Raw genomic sequence first — 13,698 nt, forward strand, 5'->3', positions numbered from 1 at the left:
CATGCCCATCTGGGCCAGTCCCGGGTGATGGCAATTGCCGGTACTCCTTCGCCTTGAGTTTCTTGAGCACCCTGAGGAGTAACGTAAGGTGGGGGGCAGCGAGAATATGTCCACAAGCCAGGACTCGCCCCAGGGAATTACCAGGGCTTTCATCAATACCGCTCTGGGGTATCGAGATTGGGCAACAAAGTGAGATAGCTTGTTGTTCAATCTGGAAGCCATGAAGTTGATGTCTGGCTTTCCCCAACTGGCTCAGAGTTCGTCAAACGCGTCCGGGTGTAGGGACCATTCTCCAGGATCCACCCATTCCCTGCACAGGAAGTCGGCCATCCAGTTGTCCACTTCTGGTATGTGGACCGCTGACGGTGCTGGTACCGTCATCTCCGCCCACCTGAATATCTGCACTGTCTCGTCCATCGCGGCTTGGCTGAGAGTGCCTCCCTGCTCGTTTAGGTATGCCACCGCCGGATTGTCGGACTGAATCCTGACTGGGAGTACCATCAGGAGTTGAGTCCAGTGGCTGAGAGCCACAGCAATATCACACGAAGTTCCAGGATGTTGATGGGGAGCTTCGCCTCCAGGGGGAACCACTGGCCCTGAACAATGTGATTCAGGAGCACACCCCCCCCAGCTGCTTAGTCTTGCGTCTGTGGTAAGGACGGACCAATTGAGAGGAAGAGGGGATCTACCCCTGGACAGGTTGGAAGGATGGAGCCACCAGTGGAGGGACTGGCGAACTGTCGCCGAGAGAAGCATGGGGCGATTCAGGGAGGACACAGTTTTGTCCCAAGTTCGAAGAATCGCCTGCTGGAGAGAACGAGTGTAGAACTGTGGGAACAGTACTGCCTCCACTGAAGCCACCATGAGACCTAGAGTTTGTTTACATTTGCGGAATGGAACAGGGTGGCAAGGAAGAAGAGCCCGCTGTTTCTCCAGAGGAAGAAAGACCTTCGCCGCTTCTGTGTCCAACAGAATCCCCAGAAAGGTGATTGAGGGGGACAGACGGAGAGAGGACTTCTTGTGGTTGACAATCCAACGAAGCGGGCTATAGTGTGTAACACAATTTGGGTGCTCTCTGAGCTGGCCAACTGCTTGAGTACTTTTATTAAAATGTCGTCGAGGTATGGGATGACAGTTATCCACCTTGAATGGATAAGAGCCATGACTGGCGCCAGAATCTTTATAAAGACTCTGGGAGCCGTCACCAGACAAAAAGGGTAAGGCCACGAACTGGAAGTGATCCTCCAGTATTGGGAAACATAGGAATCTCTGGTGAGCGCGCACCAATGGGCATGTAGAAATAAGCATCTCATGTCCACGGAAGAAATTCCCCTTTCTCCATGAAGGCCATCGTTGACTTTAAAAGATTCCATCCTGAAGCGACAAACCTTGATGAAACGGTTGAGGAGTTTGAGGTCCAGAACCAGCCTCGCAAAACAGTCCTTTTTTGCGACAAAAGGGTTGGAATACAACCCCTGGCTACATTTCTGCTGATGAACTGGGATGACAACTCCCTGAGTCAGAAGGTCCTTTATTGCAGAGAAAAGTTTTGAAGCGCGAAGCAGGTTGAATGGAGGGACCAATTGGAAGAACCGGTGGAGAGGAGTGGACCTGAAAACTATTTTGTAACCAGAGTCAATTACCTCACTGACCGACAAATTGCATACGTGAGTGAACCAAACATCCCTGAAGGACTGCAGGCACCTCCCTACCCAAAGAGTGTCCGGATGGAGCGCCCGTCACGCCAAAGTGGGCTGGGTTTATGGTAACCAAAACAGTCGAGGTTTAAAAGGAAGGCCGCTTTTGTCTCCTGGGTCTGCCTTCTGGAGGAAGTGTCAGGGCTGGAACCATGGCGAAAGTAAAGAAAACGCAACCTGGGTGCCTGATAAGATCTTGACCTTGTGGGCATGTTCTGGGGGAGTAAGTTGCTCTTCTCCCCTGTGGCATCTGAAATGATTTGGTCCAGACGGGGTCCAAACAAACAATTGCCCTAGAAAGAAAGGGCAGTAAGGGATTTTTTTGATGATTGATCCGCTGCCCAGTCATTGAGCCAAAGCATTCAGCCACAGACGTAGCCAATGCCCCACCATTCTGGCTACGCCAAGGGAGTCCTCACAGATGTATGCACAAGCCTGTCCAATCTGGCAGTTCAAGTCTGACATATTCACGGGAAGTACGAGCAAGTAGGCCTGGTCTCAGTTGAACAGCCCAGTCCGTGGCTGCCCTGACCCACGAAGAGGCAAAGATTTAGTGGAGAGCCAAACCGGCTGCCTAAAAAGCAGATTTAGCATAAGACTCAATCTTCTTATCCTTCGGGTCTTGAAAAGAGGTGAGATCAGGGAAGGGAAGAGTGGTGTGCTTAGACAAACCCAACATCGGGGGAAGGGGGACAACCAAGTCTTTACTGACTCCACTGAGAAGGGATATACAATATCTAAGCACTTAGGCCAAGAAAAACGTTTATCCGGGACCACCCATTCCTTCTCTATAGCAGAGTCGAATTCTGAATGTGCAGGGGGTCATTCACTGCTGCAATAAGGCTGTCCACCTAGAAGCAAGGCTAGAGGAATGATCCTCGTCTAGGGAGTCTCAATCGCCTCCTCATCAGAAATGTTGTCCTTTCTATACGGGACATCAGCACAGCTCTCTAAGAGCGGTGGTGAAGTGGAGAACAGGGGAGAGTTAGATTTCCGAAATGATACTGGGGACCTGTTCCTTTTAAGTGATCGGTCCCCGTGCACAGACGTAGCGTCCCTTGAAGGAGTTTCCCCGTGCATGGTCGTAGCGTCCCTTGGAGAGGGGGGTATGCTTCAAGGATTGCGGAGCCAAGCGACCTAACATGTCGACTATAGATATGGACACTTTAGGTAAGATACTGCCGAAGATAAGGAGCAAGCACAATCCAGTTCTGGACCCTGAGGGAGGGGGGCGGTGGCATGACTAGGAGGTTGGAGGACTGGGGTGTTGGAGCTGAACAGATGCCATATATATAGCAAATCGGATCGAGCACACAAATTTGGTACTACAGCAGGCGCACACAAAGTGTGTAGCAATGGTAGGCCCGTCTGGCGGCTTCCCCTCTAGGGTCGGACATGACCTAAGTAGGGAGGGAAGGAGAGGGAGGTCCCTGGAGGACAAGGGACCTACAGTAAACAGCCATTACCTAAAAAAATTAGAAAAGAGCCTGCAGGCGGTATATAGATGGTTGAGATGTGCCGACAGGGGCAGAGCCTACCCGTTGGCAAAGCCATGCGTCCCAAAAGCAGACCATAGAAGGTGTTTTCATCCAAGTGGGGAGGAAGAGGAGAAGAAGCCAGAATGGAGATGAAGGAAATATCCAGGCTAGAGCTAATGCCAAGAGGACTTTTTGGTTGGGGCTGCAAGAAGCCCCTTCCCCCTTGGGAGGAGCACATGATGCGGGAAAAAGTAAGCAGCCGCACAATGGCCTAGCGGAGGGTGATGCCAGGGGGCTTGAGTATCACGGGAGAATGGCAGCATCTGAAGATTGCACGTCGGATCGAACGGAGCGCCGCTGCAATGTGGCAGAAAACAGGAAATACAGTGGGGGGGGGGGGTTGCTGGATGTACTCACCACTGTACAAGTAGTGCCACAGCTAGCGAGATGAGCGATGGCTTGCTGGGGGCAAGAGTATCCCAGCAGTTACATGAAAGTATAGACCAGGAGGGAGGGCCTATTATACTCGCCTAACTCCCGTTCCCAGAATAGTGGCTTGTCTGGCCTTGATTCCAGCAGGCTCCTTCAGCCTCAAGGTATCTCCCTTTGGTGGTCCTCTACATCACCTTTTGTGGCTGCTACAGATGTTAGGGGGCATCCCGCTGCACGCCAGGGGAGGTAACCAGGGAATAATTCCACCCCGTATAAGATCTTCTTTAAAATGATAAGATAAAATAAAATAAAATAAAATAAAATAAAATAAAAGGACAGGACCTACACAGCAGATGTCTGCCTCCTACGGACACCAAGCTAAAACTGATGCGCTCAGTGCCCGCAGGAGGGGTATAGCTGGTGGGAGGAGTGAACACTTTTTGCTTCGTGTCAGCCTCCTAGTGGCAGCAAGGTCTTTGCTGTGTCCCCAATGATATGGATGTGAAATCACAACTAGCCCTGTCAACGTGCCACAGGACGTTGCAGATAGCTAAACCACTACGTGCAACAGCAATGCCCCCATTGCTCCTAGAGGGTCATCTGTATATGCAAGCACACATGCAACAGAACAGCCAGTTTTATAGGAACAAATCTGCTGACAGATGCTCTTTAACAGCCTATGTGGGAAGGTCAAGTTCGGAGTATCTCCAAAGGTATAGTATACTTCCAACTGTATAGACAAACAAGCACAACACTGTGGGAAATGAACAGAGGCACAATGTGATGTGAACCGAGCTTAATCTAGTGTGAGGGAAAGCATAAAGGCGTCCATGTTGGAGATATATTCATTTTATATCTATGTATAACCTTCACTTCCATAAGAGGGGGATTTATCCTTGGAAGGCTTAAGTATTAAGACCATGGTGGGCCCCTAATCCATCCATACTGACCATTCATTTTCTTATCTTAAACCAAACATAGCAACTCAAAGCTTGTCTACACTAGGACACTTATTGCGTTTGTGTATAAAGACGTGCACTGCTCTTTACAATAAAAAAGTTAATTACGAAAAACACATCATGGTTTGTCACGGGCAACTGGTATGCGTCTCATGACGGCGTTTTGGTAAGAGGCTCTGGGCATTCACGTAGTGCAGCGAGCATTGTAGCCTCATAACAGAATTAACAACCCAACTGTATGCATTATACGTTACTTTCAGTTTTGTTGGGGCTATACATGGTAATGTAAGTAGGGAATGCGTCATCTTGTTAGTGGGTTGCAATGCGATAGTGCTAAAGAAATCTATAGGGTCAAGTAATCTCCATTTGAATAGTTAAACACTGCATGTTGTTTTATGAGAATCCCTGAATGAGAAGGTTTAAGAGTGTGAATGATCTTAGGGACAAAAGAATATGTCCCTGATTGATGAGGGATTCCAGTAGGTGTGATGTCTTATGTGACAAGATGAGTCTGCCTCCCTTAACCCCTTAAGGACTCGGCCCTATTTCACCTTACGGACTTGGCCATTTTTTGCAAATCTGACCAGTGTCACTTTAAGTGCTGATAACTTTAAAACGCTTTGACTTATCCAGGCCATTCTGAGGTTGTTTTTTAATCACATATTGTACTTCATGACACCGGTAAAATGAAGTCAAATATTTTTTTTTTATTTATAAAAAAAAAATACAAAATTTACCTATTTTTTTTTAAAATGCAAATTTCCAAGTTTCAATTTCTCTACTTCTATAATACATAGTAATACCGCCAAAAATAGTTATTACTCATCATTCCCAAAATGATCCAAACATGAAGTAGACATATGGGGAATGTAATTTTATTTTTTGGGGATGTTACAAGGCTTAGAAGTTTAGAAGCAAATCTTGAAATTTTTCCGAAAATTTTCAAAAGCCCAATTTTTAGGGACCAGTTCAGGTCTGAAGTCACTTTGCGAGGCTTACATAATAGAAAACACCCAAAAATGACCCCATTCTATAAACTACGCCCCTCAAGGTATTCAAAACTGATTTTACAAACTTTGTTAACCCTTTAGGTGTTCCACAAGAATTAATGGAAAATAGAGATACAATTTCAAAATTTCACTTTTTTGGCAGATTTTCCATTTTAAGAATTTATTTCCAGTTACAAAGCAAGGGTTAACAGCCAAACCAAACTCAATATTTATGGCCCCGATTCTGTAGTTTACAGAAACACCCCATATGTGGTCGTAAACCGCTGTACGGGCACACGGCAGGGCGCAGAAGGAAAGGAATGCCATACGGTTTTTGGAAGGCAGGTTTTGCTGGACTGGTTTTTTTGACACCATGTCCCATTTGAAACCCCCCTGATGCACCCCTAGAGTAGAAACTCCAAAAAAGTGGCCCGATTTTAGAAACTACAGGATAGGGTGGCAGTATTGTTGGTACTAGTTTAGGGTACATATGATTTTTGGTGGCTCTATATTACACTTTTTGTGAGGCAAGATAACAAGAAATAGCTGTTTTGGCACCGTTTTATTTTTTGTTATTTACAACATTCATCTGACAGTTTAGATAATGTGATATTTTTATAGACCAGGTTGTCACGGATGCGGCGATACCCAATATGTATACTTTTTTTTTATTTATGTAAGTTTTACACAATGATTCCTTTTTTGAAGCAAAAAAAAATAATCATGTTTTAGTGTTTCCATAGTCTGAGAGCCATAATTTTTTCAGTTTTTGGGCGATTACCTTGGGTATGATTTTTGCGGGATGAGATGACTGTTTTATTGCCACTATTTTGGGGTGCATATGACTTTTTGATCGCTTGCTATTACACTTTTTGTGATGTAAGGTGACAAAAAATTGTTTATTTAGCACAGTTTATATTTTTTATTTTTTACGGTGTTCATCTGAGGGGTAAGGTCATGTGATATTCTTATAGAGCCGGTCGATATGAACGCGGCAATACTAAATATGTATACTTTTTTTATTTATGTAAGTTTTACACAATAACAGCTTTTTTAAAACAAAAAAAATGATGTTTTAATGTCTCCATATTCTGAGCCATAGTTTTTTTATTTTTGGGGAGATTGTCTCAGGTAGGGGCTCATTTTTTGCGGGATGAGGTGATGCTTAGATTGGTACTATTTTGGTGGGCAAACGCCTTTTTGATCGCTTGCTGTTGTACTTTTTGTGATGTAAGATGACAAAAAAATGGCTTATTTAGCACAGTTTTTATTTTTTATGGTGTTGATCTGAGGGGTTAGGTCATGTGATGTGTTTATAGAGCCGGTCGATACCTAATATGTATACTTTCCACCCCCCCCCCCCCCCCCCCCCCCCATTTTTTTACCAATTTTTTTTACTTTATTTGGGGAAAATGATGTTTTTGTTTATTTTTACTTGAAACTTAATTTTTGGGGGGGAAAACTTTATTTTTTCAACTTTTTTTTTCACTTTATTTTTTGTCCCACTTTGAGACTTTAACTTTTGGGGGTCTAATCCTTTACAATGCATTCCAATACTTCTGTATTGGAATGCATTGGCTGTATGAGTAATACTGTGTGTATTACTCATACAGCTTCTGGCCTGTGAGATCCAGGGGGCTGGATCTCACAGGCTCGTCACCGGAAGGCAGCGCGATGCCTTCCTTAGACATGGCGCTGCCTTCCATGCCATCGGGTCTACCCCACAGCCGTATGGGGACCCGATGGCGCCGCCCACCGCCGCAAACCGCAGGTCTGAATTGAACTGCGGTTTGCGGCGATCGCCGATACGCAAAAGGTCACATGACCCCCCTCTCCCCCGGCGTTGTGACATTGTGACAGGATGCCCGCTGAATGATTTCAGTGGGCATCCTGTTCCTATTAACCCCCGCCGCAATCTACTTTTAAACTTAGGACGTACCGGTACGTCTTGAGTCCTTAAGGGGTTAAGGAGATGGAAGGATAGGGATATGTGTGAGAAATATAGCCAGTAGTAAATTTCCAAGGTGAGAAACTACTCTAGTGACGTGGTTAAGTCTTTAGAAATTGATAAGGGAACCTTCCACGGAGAAAGGTATCCCGAACACACCATAAACTCATCACGTAGTGCATGAGTGAATGAAGTCAGAGGAGCCTATCATAGCAGTCAGGGACAAACCGAAAGAACTGGAGTTAAAGTGTGGCCTGAGTTTGTTTTGGAAAGAGAGGAATTCCCAATTCAGTGGACAATACTATAAGACCAGACTCTGCAGATTGTAAAACATCCCCAAGAAGATACAGAAAAGATCTAGGGAAGGATAGAAGGGTCCATTCACACGTCCGCAGAATGGGTCGCCATCCGTTCCGCAAATTGTAAGAGTGCGGACCCATTCATTCTCTATGGGGCAGGATTTGATGCGGATAGCACACAGTGTGCTGTCCGCATCCGCATTTCCGGAGCGCGCCCACGATCTTCCGGTCCACAGCTCCGGAAAAAAATAGAACATGTTCTATTCTTGTCCGCATTTGCGGACAAGAATGGGCAGTTCTATGTGGGTGCTGGCCGGGTGAATTGCAAATGTATTGCAATTTGCAGATCCACAATACACTACGGACGTGTGAATGGACCCCAAGTCTGAGATGGTGATAGAGGAAGTAGCGATGATCACTATAGTATTGTGTGTATCGATTATTTATCTGGCTGGAAAAATTAAAAGGGACACTCTGTGTTGAGGTTCCTACAGACTTGGTGGGTCCCCAAGGTGGTCTGTGCGCAAGTCCTGACTAGGTGTACCAAAAAGAGAGTGTCTTGACTAGGTGTACCAGAAGGATTATAATCCGAGGGAGGAGGACCTAGGGGAAGCCTGGCCGGCAAATTATGTAATTTAGGATTTGGGGTGTTAAAGTAGCCTGTGAGCCAGACCCAAATCCTGGGATTGGACTGAGACAGCCCATGGAGACCACGTGAAGCAAGTTCGGGAGATCAAAAGAGGAATACTGCCAGACAAAATATTAAGAGAGTAGGAAAGAGAAGGTAGAGATGTCTCAATAAATGAGACCCCAGTAGTTAAAGGGAACCTGTCATCAACTTTAGGCTGACCTCACTGAGGGCAGCATAAAATAGTGACAAATGCTGATCTCAGCGGTGTGTCACTCATCAGCTAAAAGTAAGTGGTTGCCGAGAACCAGCATCATAATCATTGCAGCCCAGGTCTTGTAAAGAGTCAAATCTACCTGAGAAGAGTCATGGTTATTCATAATCTCCTGCTCTCCCCGACCATCTGCTGATGATTGGCAGTTCTCTTCTACAGAAAAAGGGAGAAGACTAGGTAGAAGACTGTCAGTCATCAGCAGGTGGGCAGGGAGAGCAAGAATTCATGAATAACCATTACTCTTCTCAGGAGTCAGTGACTCTTTTCCAGGCCCAGTCTGCAATGGATTGTGCTGGTTCTCAGCAACCACTTACTTTTAAATGACAGACCGCTAAAATCAACTCACCTGTCTCTACTTTACACTGCAGTTAGTATGGGCAGCATAAAGTTGATGACAGATTCCATTTAAAGAGTGTCGCAGACTTGGGGTACTTTTACACTTGCGGCAAATGCCTGCCGGATCCGTCAAAACGTATGACAAATGCATTAAAATGCCGGATCAGTCTCTCCGATGTCATCCGGAAAAACGGAGCCGGCTTTTATTATTTTTTTCTGAATTCTTGCGGTCTGAGCAAGTGCAGACCGCAATGCCGGATCCGTTTTGCCTGAACACCCGGGGCCGGAGCCAGCATTAATGCATTTCAATGAGAAAAAAAGCCGGATCAGGCATTCCGGCAAGTGTTCCGGAATTTTGGACTGCGAAAACCGCAGCATGCGGCGGTATTATCTCAGTCCTAAAAAGGCAAAAAGAGAGAACACATGTGCGGATGATGTATGAAGACATGACTTCCGTTCTTCTCTCTACCCCCTTTGCTATCCTTATGTCTACTTGGCTGGGAGAGCCATGGGAGTTGAGCCCCCTTTCTAACGATGATCTATCTCGTTAAGTATTTTAACTATTATGACAAAGTTCTTTTGTTATACTGAACATTACTGACCTACACTTTCTTATGCATGTCACCTTTTTCTTTGTTTATGTAATCTCAAGCATATTTTGTAATTTTGCACATTTTACCCATTAAATACTTCTGAAACAAAAAGAAAAAAGGCAGGACTGGTCCCAAAATATCCTGGAAAAACCAAAAGCTGGTCAATGTTCCCTCCCTGACAGGAGTGGCCATGGTAGCTAAAAGGTGCCCCATATCATGACACTCTGTGTTGGTCCTGTGCCCTCCACCCCTCTTGCAAACTCTGAGGCATTCATCATTAGTACCAAGGCAGAACCTGCTTTCATCACTGAACACTACTGTTTGCCATTCATGCCTCCCATGGGCTCTCACGTGGCACCAGTGCAGGCGCACTTGGCAATGATGAGAGGTCAATGGAAAACGAGCTAGTGGAGTGCATGCATGCAGTCCTGCCTCAAAGGGGCTACTCCATATCTAGTTTGTGAAGCCGTGGCTTTCCTTGGAGACACGGCGATCTTGGCAAGCATTTATCCTATTTGACGTCTCTAGCGAAGGAGACGGGGCATTTACATATGGGGAGGAGCGATGGCTAATGCCATCTTTCTTCCCCATATTGCCTCGTTTAAACAGCACGATCTGCCACTGGGAAACAATGATATTTTGCGCTGCACAAAAGATACAATTACCCGATGAACGAGCGTTTTGCTTGTTCATTGGGGAAGCAGCGGCGCATTTACACCACCAGATCATTGCTAACCAGCATTACTAGTAACAGTGGTTAGCGATGATCTGTTTATTTGTCGGCCGTATAAAGGGCTTTTTAGCTGGAGATCAAGGAGAGAAAAGGGAGAGCATACAGAAACCAGCCCACAAAATAAATGCGCCTACCTTGGGGCTTGAAAATTATTCTTCCCAATATTATCCTTGTTTGGGTCACTGTTACATCGGTTAAACACAGGTAAAGATTTTGGCTCGCGTATCGGAAGCCTTTCCAAATTCCGTCCTTGCCATGGGAATCGTAGCTTTATCTCGTGTGCTGGGGCATCCACTGTTCCCAAAGCACTGTTTGGAGAGCTAATTAGTCGAGATCTCACAGCAAAGCCCTTTTTAGCAACTTCTTCTCCTATGTCAAGATCATTATGAGACACCTGGACAACAACAGTGCCATCCTTGTAAACCGCCTTTTGCTGCACAGACACCTGCTTGTCGCTTATCAACTGGGACAGAAATTTTAAGCCCTAATAAAAAGAACAAAGTTAAAAGGGAAAAAAAAAAATGACACCATTATCAAAGAGCTTTACGACATATAAACATGTCATTATTTAGAAATCGGGAAACAAATTTCAAATAATTATTTTGTTCTGCTTTATTACAAAGTATAGTTGCCACAAATTGGTTACCTAAAAGTATCTCTAAAATTCTACTCGCCTGCATTTGGACCTCACAAGTATGCTTCCCCTAATTCTGTTACATGAACACTAGAGCTGGGATACACATAAAATAACGGTCAATGATTGATCACCAACTGTGATCCCTCTCAATGCTCCCTTACATATGTATGCTTGGTCAAATTAGTGCATTGGGTGAGGGGAGAAAACTGCTGCCAGACCACTCGATCCTTATCTTCCGGACATCAGCGGGAGAGTCAGGGGAGAGTCATAGGAAACTTCCCCCTCGTCCCCTGCACAGAAAACCGTTCCTTACCTACAGCCCACAGCTATTCATATGGCATACAATGCCCCCGATTTCCTTCTCCACTGTCTAGAGTACTATAGCTATACATTGCTAGGAAATTAGAAATAGGAAATGAATGAATGAATGAATGAATGGTGCCCAAATAACTTCAGCTGCTTCTCTATGAGATCACTACACAAGCACTGATGGGAGAAGAAGGGAAGCTACTGTCATGTTAGTACACCAATGAATACAGAAGAAGGTGGACCAGAACGATACAGGGAAGGGGGCGCTACCAGAGAGGAAAATAGTATGTACATGTTAAAAAAATTACCAAAATTTTTATTGCATGTATAAGGCCTCTTCCACACAAACAATATGGATTGCGTCAAGATCCGTTCAAGGAAAAACTGGTGGTTTTACACGCAAGTATTTTTTCTGCAATCGTGTTCAGTGTGTGCGTTCTTTCCAAACGGACTGCATACATTTTTCACACGCGTGAAGAAAAACTAAAGAATAACAATCTACATCTGCTAGTGACAGTCACTGAACAATGCATTGCATCCGGATGCCTTCCGTTTTGCAAACAAGTCCCATTCACTTCTATGGAGTCAGGGCTGTGTGAAAAAACACACAATATAGAACATGATAAATGACACTGATGTACACAGACCCACTGAAACGAAAGCGTCAGGATTCAGAGCGAATGCTATGCACTTACAGCACACTTTGCATCCAGACGGAAAACTCGTTCATGTGAAATTAGACTAAAGCAGCGATGGCTAACCTCCGGCACACCAGCTGTGGTGAAACTACAACTCCCAGCATGCTCCATTCATTTCTATGGAGTTCTGAGAACAGCCGAGCAAGGGTACATCTTGGGAGTTGTAGTTTTTTTTTTTTTTAAATCAGATATTTCTTTATTATCAATTTTCAGTCAGTCATTTTTCATACCATTAGCATGACATTTTTTGTAGACAGAAGACATACATTATCAATCACATATAGTATATAACATATGCATTATAAACCATATATCTACAAAAGACATGGCATGAATCTACATAGAAACTCAGGTATCAAAAACATCTTCAATGTGATTGCAAACATCATCCATTAACAAATAAACCCAAAACCCCACCCCCCACCCAAACCCTACAAGAGCAGGACACATTTATAACAGCCTTCCTTCATCATCACTCCTGAGGTGTCGGCACCGCAGTACTCATTAGTAAACCATCCTCCAGCATCAATTTCCAACCACCTATATGTCTATAGAGCATCACCATCCAGCGTCCATCCTCCCATACCGCCATATTCCAATTCCTGTACATACACAACACACATACTACCATCTGCGGCCTCTTCCCTTCCTCTCCCATTCACTTCAGTATCATATCATATCGTATCCTCCACCTGCACTGCACTCACCTAGTACATATAAAACTTCTTGTAAGCGCCAACCAGGAGCTACAACACCCAGAATTATCGATCCAGCTGCTCCATATCGCTTTAAATTTGGACAGACGCTTCCTTTTTTGATAGACTCCCCTTTCTAAGCGAATCACCACATTTAATCTGGCAACATACTCTGATATATCAGGGGGTATGGATTGGATCCACTTTGCTGCCAATGTTTTCCTAGCTTGATATAATAATCCTCCCTATTCCAGTAAGTATAACAGATTGTAGATTATTTTCTGGTATCAAGCCCAATATGCACAGTTTGGGATCCAATTTAAGATTAGAACTACAGTCGTGGCCAAAAGTTTTGAGAATTACATAAATATTGGAAATTGGAAAAGTTGCTGCTTAAGTTTTTATAATAGCAATTTGCATATACCCCAGAATGTTATGAAGAGTGATCAGATGAATTGCATAGTCCTTCTTTGCCATGAAAATTAACTTAATCCCAAAAAAAACTTTCCACTGCATTTCATTGCTGTCATTAAAGGACCTGCTGAGATCATTTCAGTAATCGTCTTGTTAACTCAGGTGAGAATGTTGACGAGCACAAGGCTGGAGATCATTATGTCAGGCTGATTGGGTTAAAATGGCAGACTTGACATGTTAAAAGGAGGGTGATGCTTGAAATCATTGTTCTTCCATTGTGAACCATGGTGACCTGCAAAGAAACGCGTGCAGCCATCATTGCGTTGCATAAAAATGTCTTCACAGGCAAGGATATTGTGGCTACTAAGATTGCACCTCAATCAACAATTTATAGGATCATCAAGAACTTCAAGGAAAGAGGTTCAATTCTTGTTAAGAAGGCTTCAGGGCGTCCAAGAAAGTCCAGCAAGCGCCAGGATCGTCTCCTAAAGAGGATTCAGCTGCGGGATCGGTGTGCCACCAGTGCAGAGCTTGCTCAGGAATGGAGGCAGGCAGATGTGAGCGCATCTGCACGCACAG

At 44.7% G+C, this 13,698-nt stretch overlaps 1 protein-coding gene across 1 annotated transcript in view; it reads right to left on the bottom strand.

The window, feature by feature from the left end:
* STK31 (serine/threonine kinase 31) overlaps window positions 1-13,698 on the bottom strand; it is a 195,916-nt gene that overhangs the window by 115,549 nt on the left and 66,669 nt on the right. The window contains exon 4 of the mRNA XM_040434003.1: window positions 10,501-10,850. Within this exon, the coding sequence (XP_040289937.1) occupies window positions 10,501-10,850 (350 nt within the window). The remainder of the gene's footprint in view (window positions 1-10,500; window positions 10,851-13,698) is intronic.

This window comes from Bufo bufo, chromosome 5, assembly GCF_905171765.1.
Source record: "Bufo bufo chromosome 5, aBufBuf1.1, whole genome shotgun sequence".
Classification (NCBI taxonomy): Eukaryota; Metazoa; Chordata; class Amphibia; order Anura; family Bufonidae; genus Bufo; species Bufo bufo.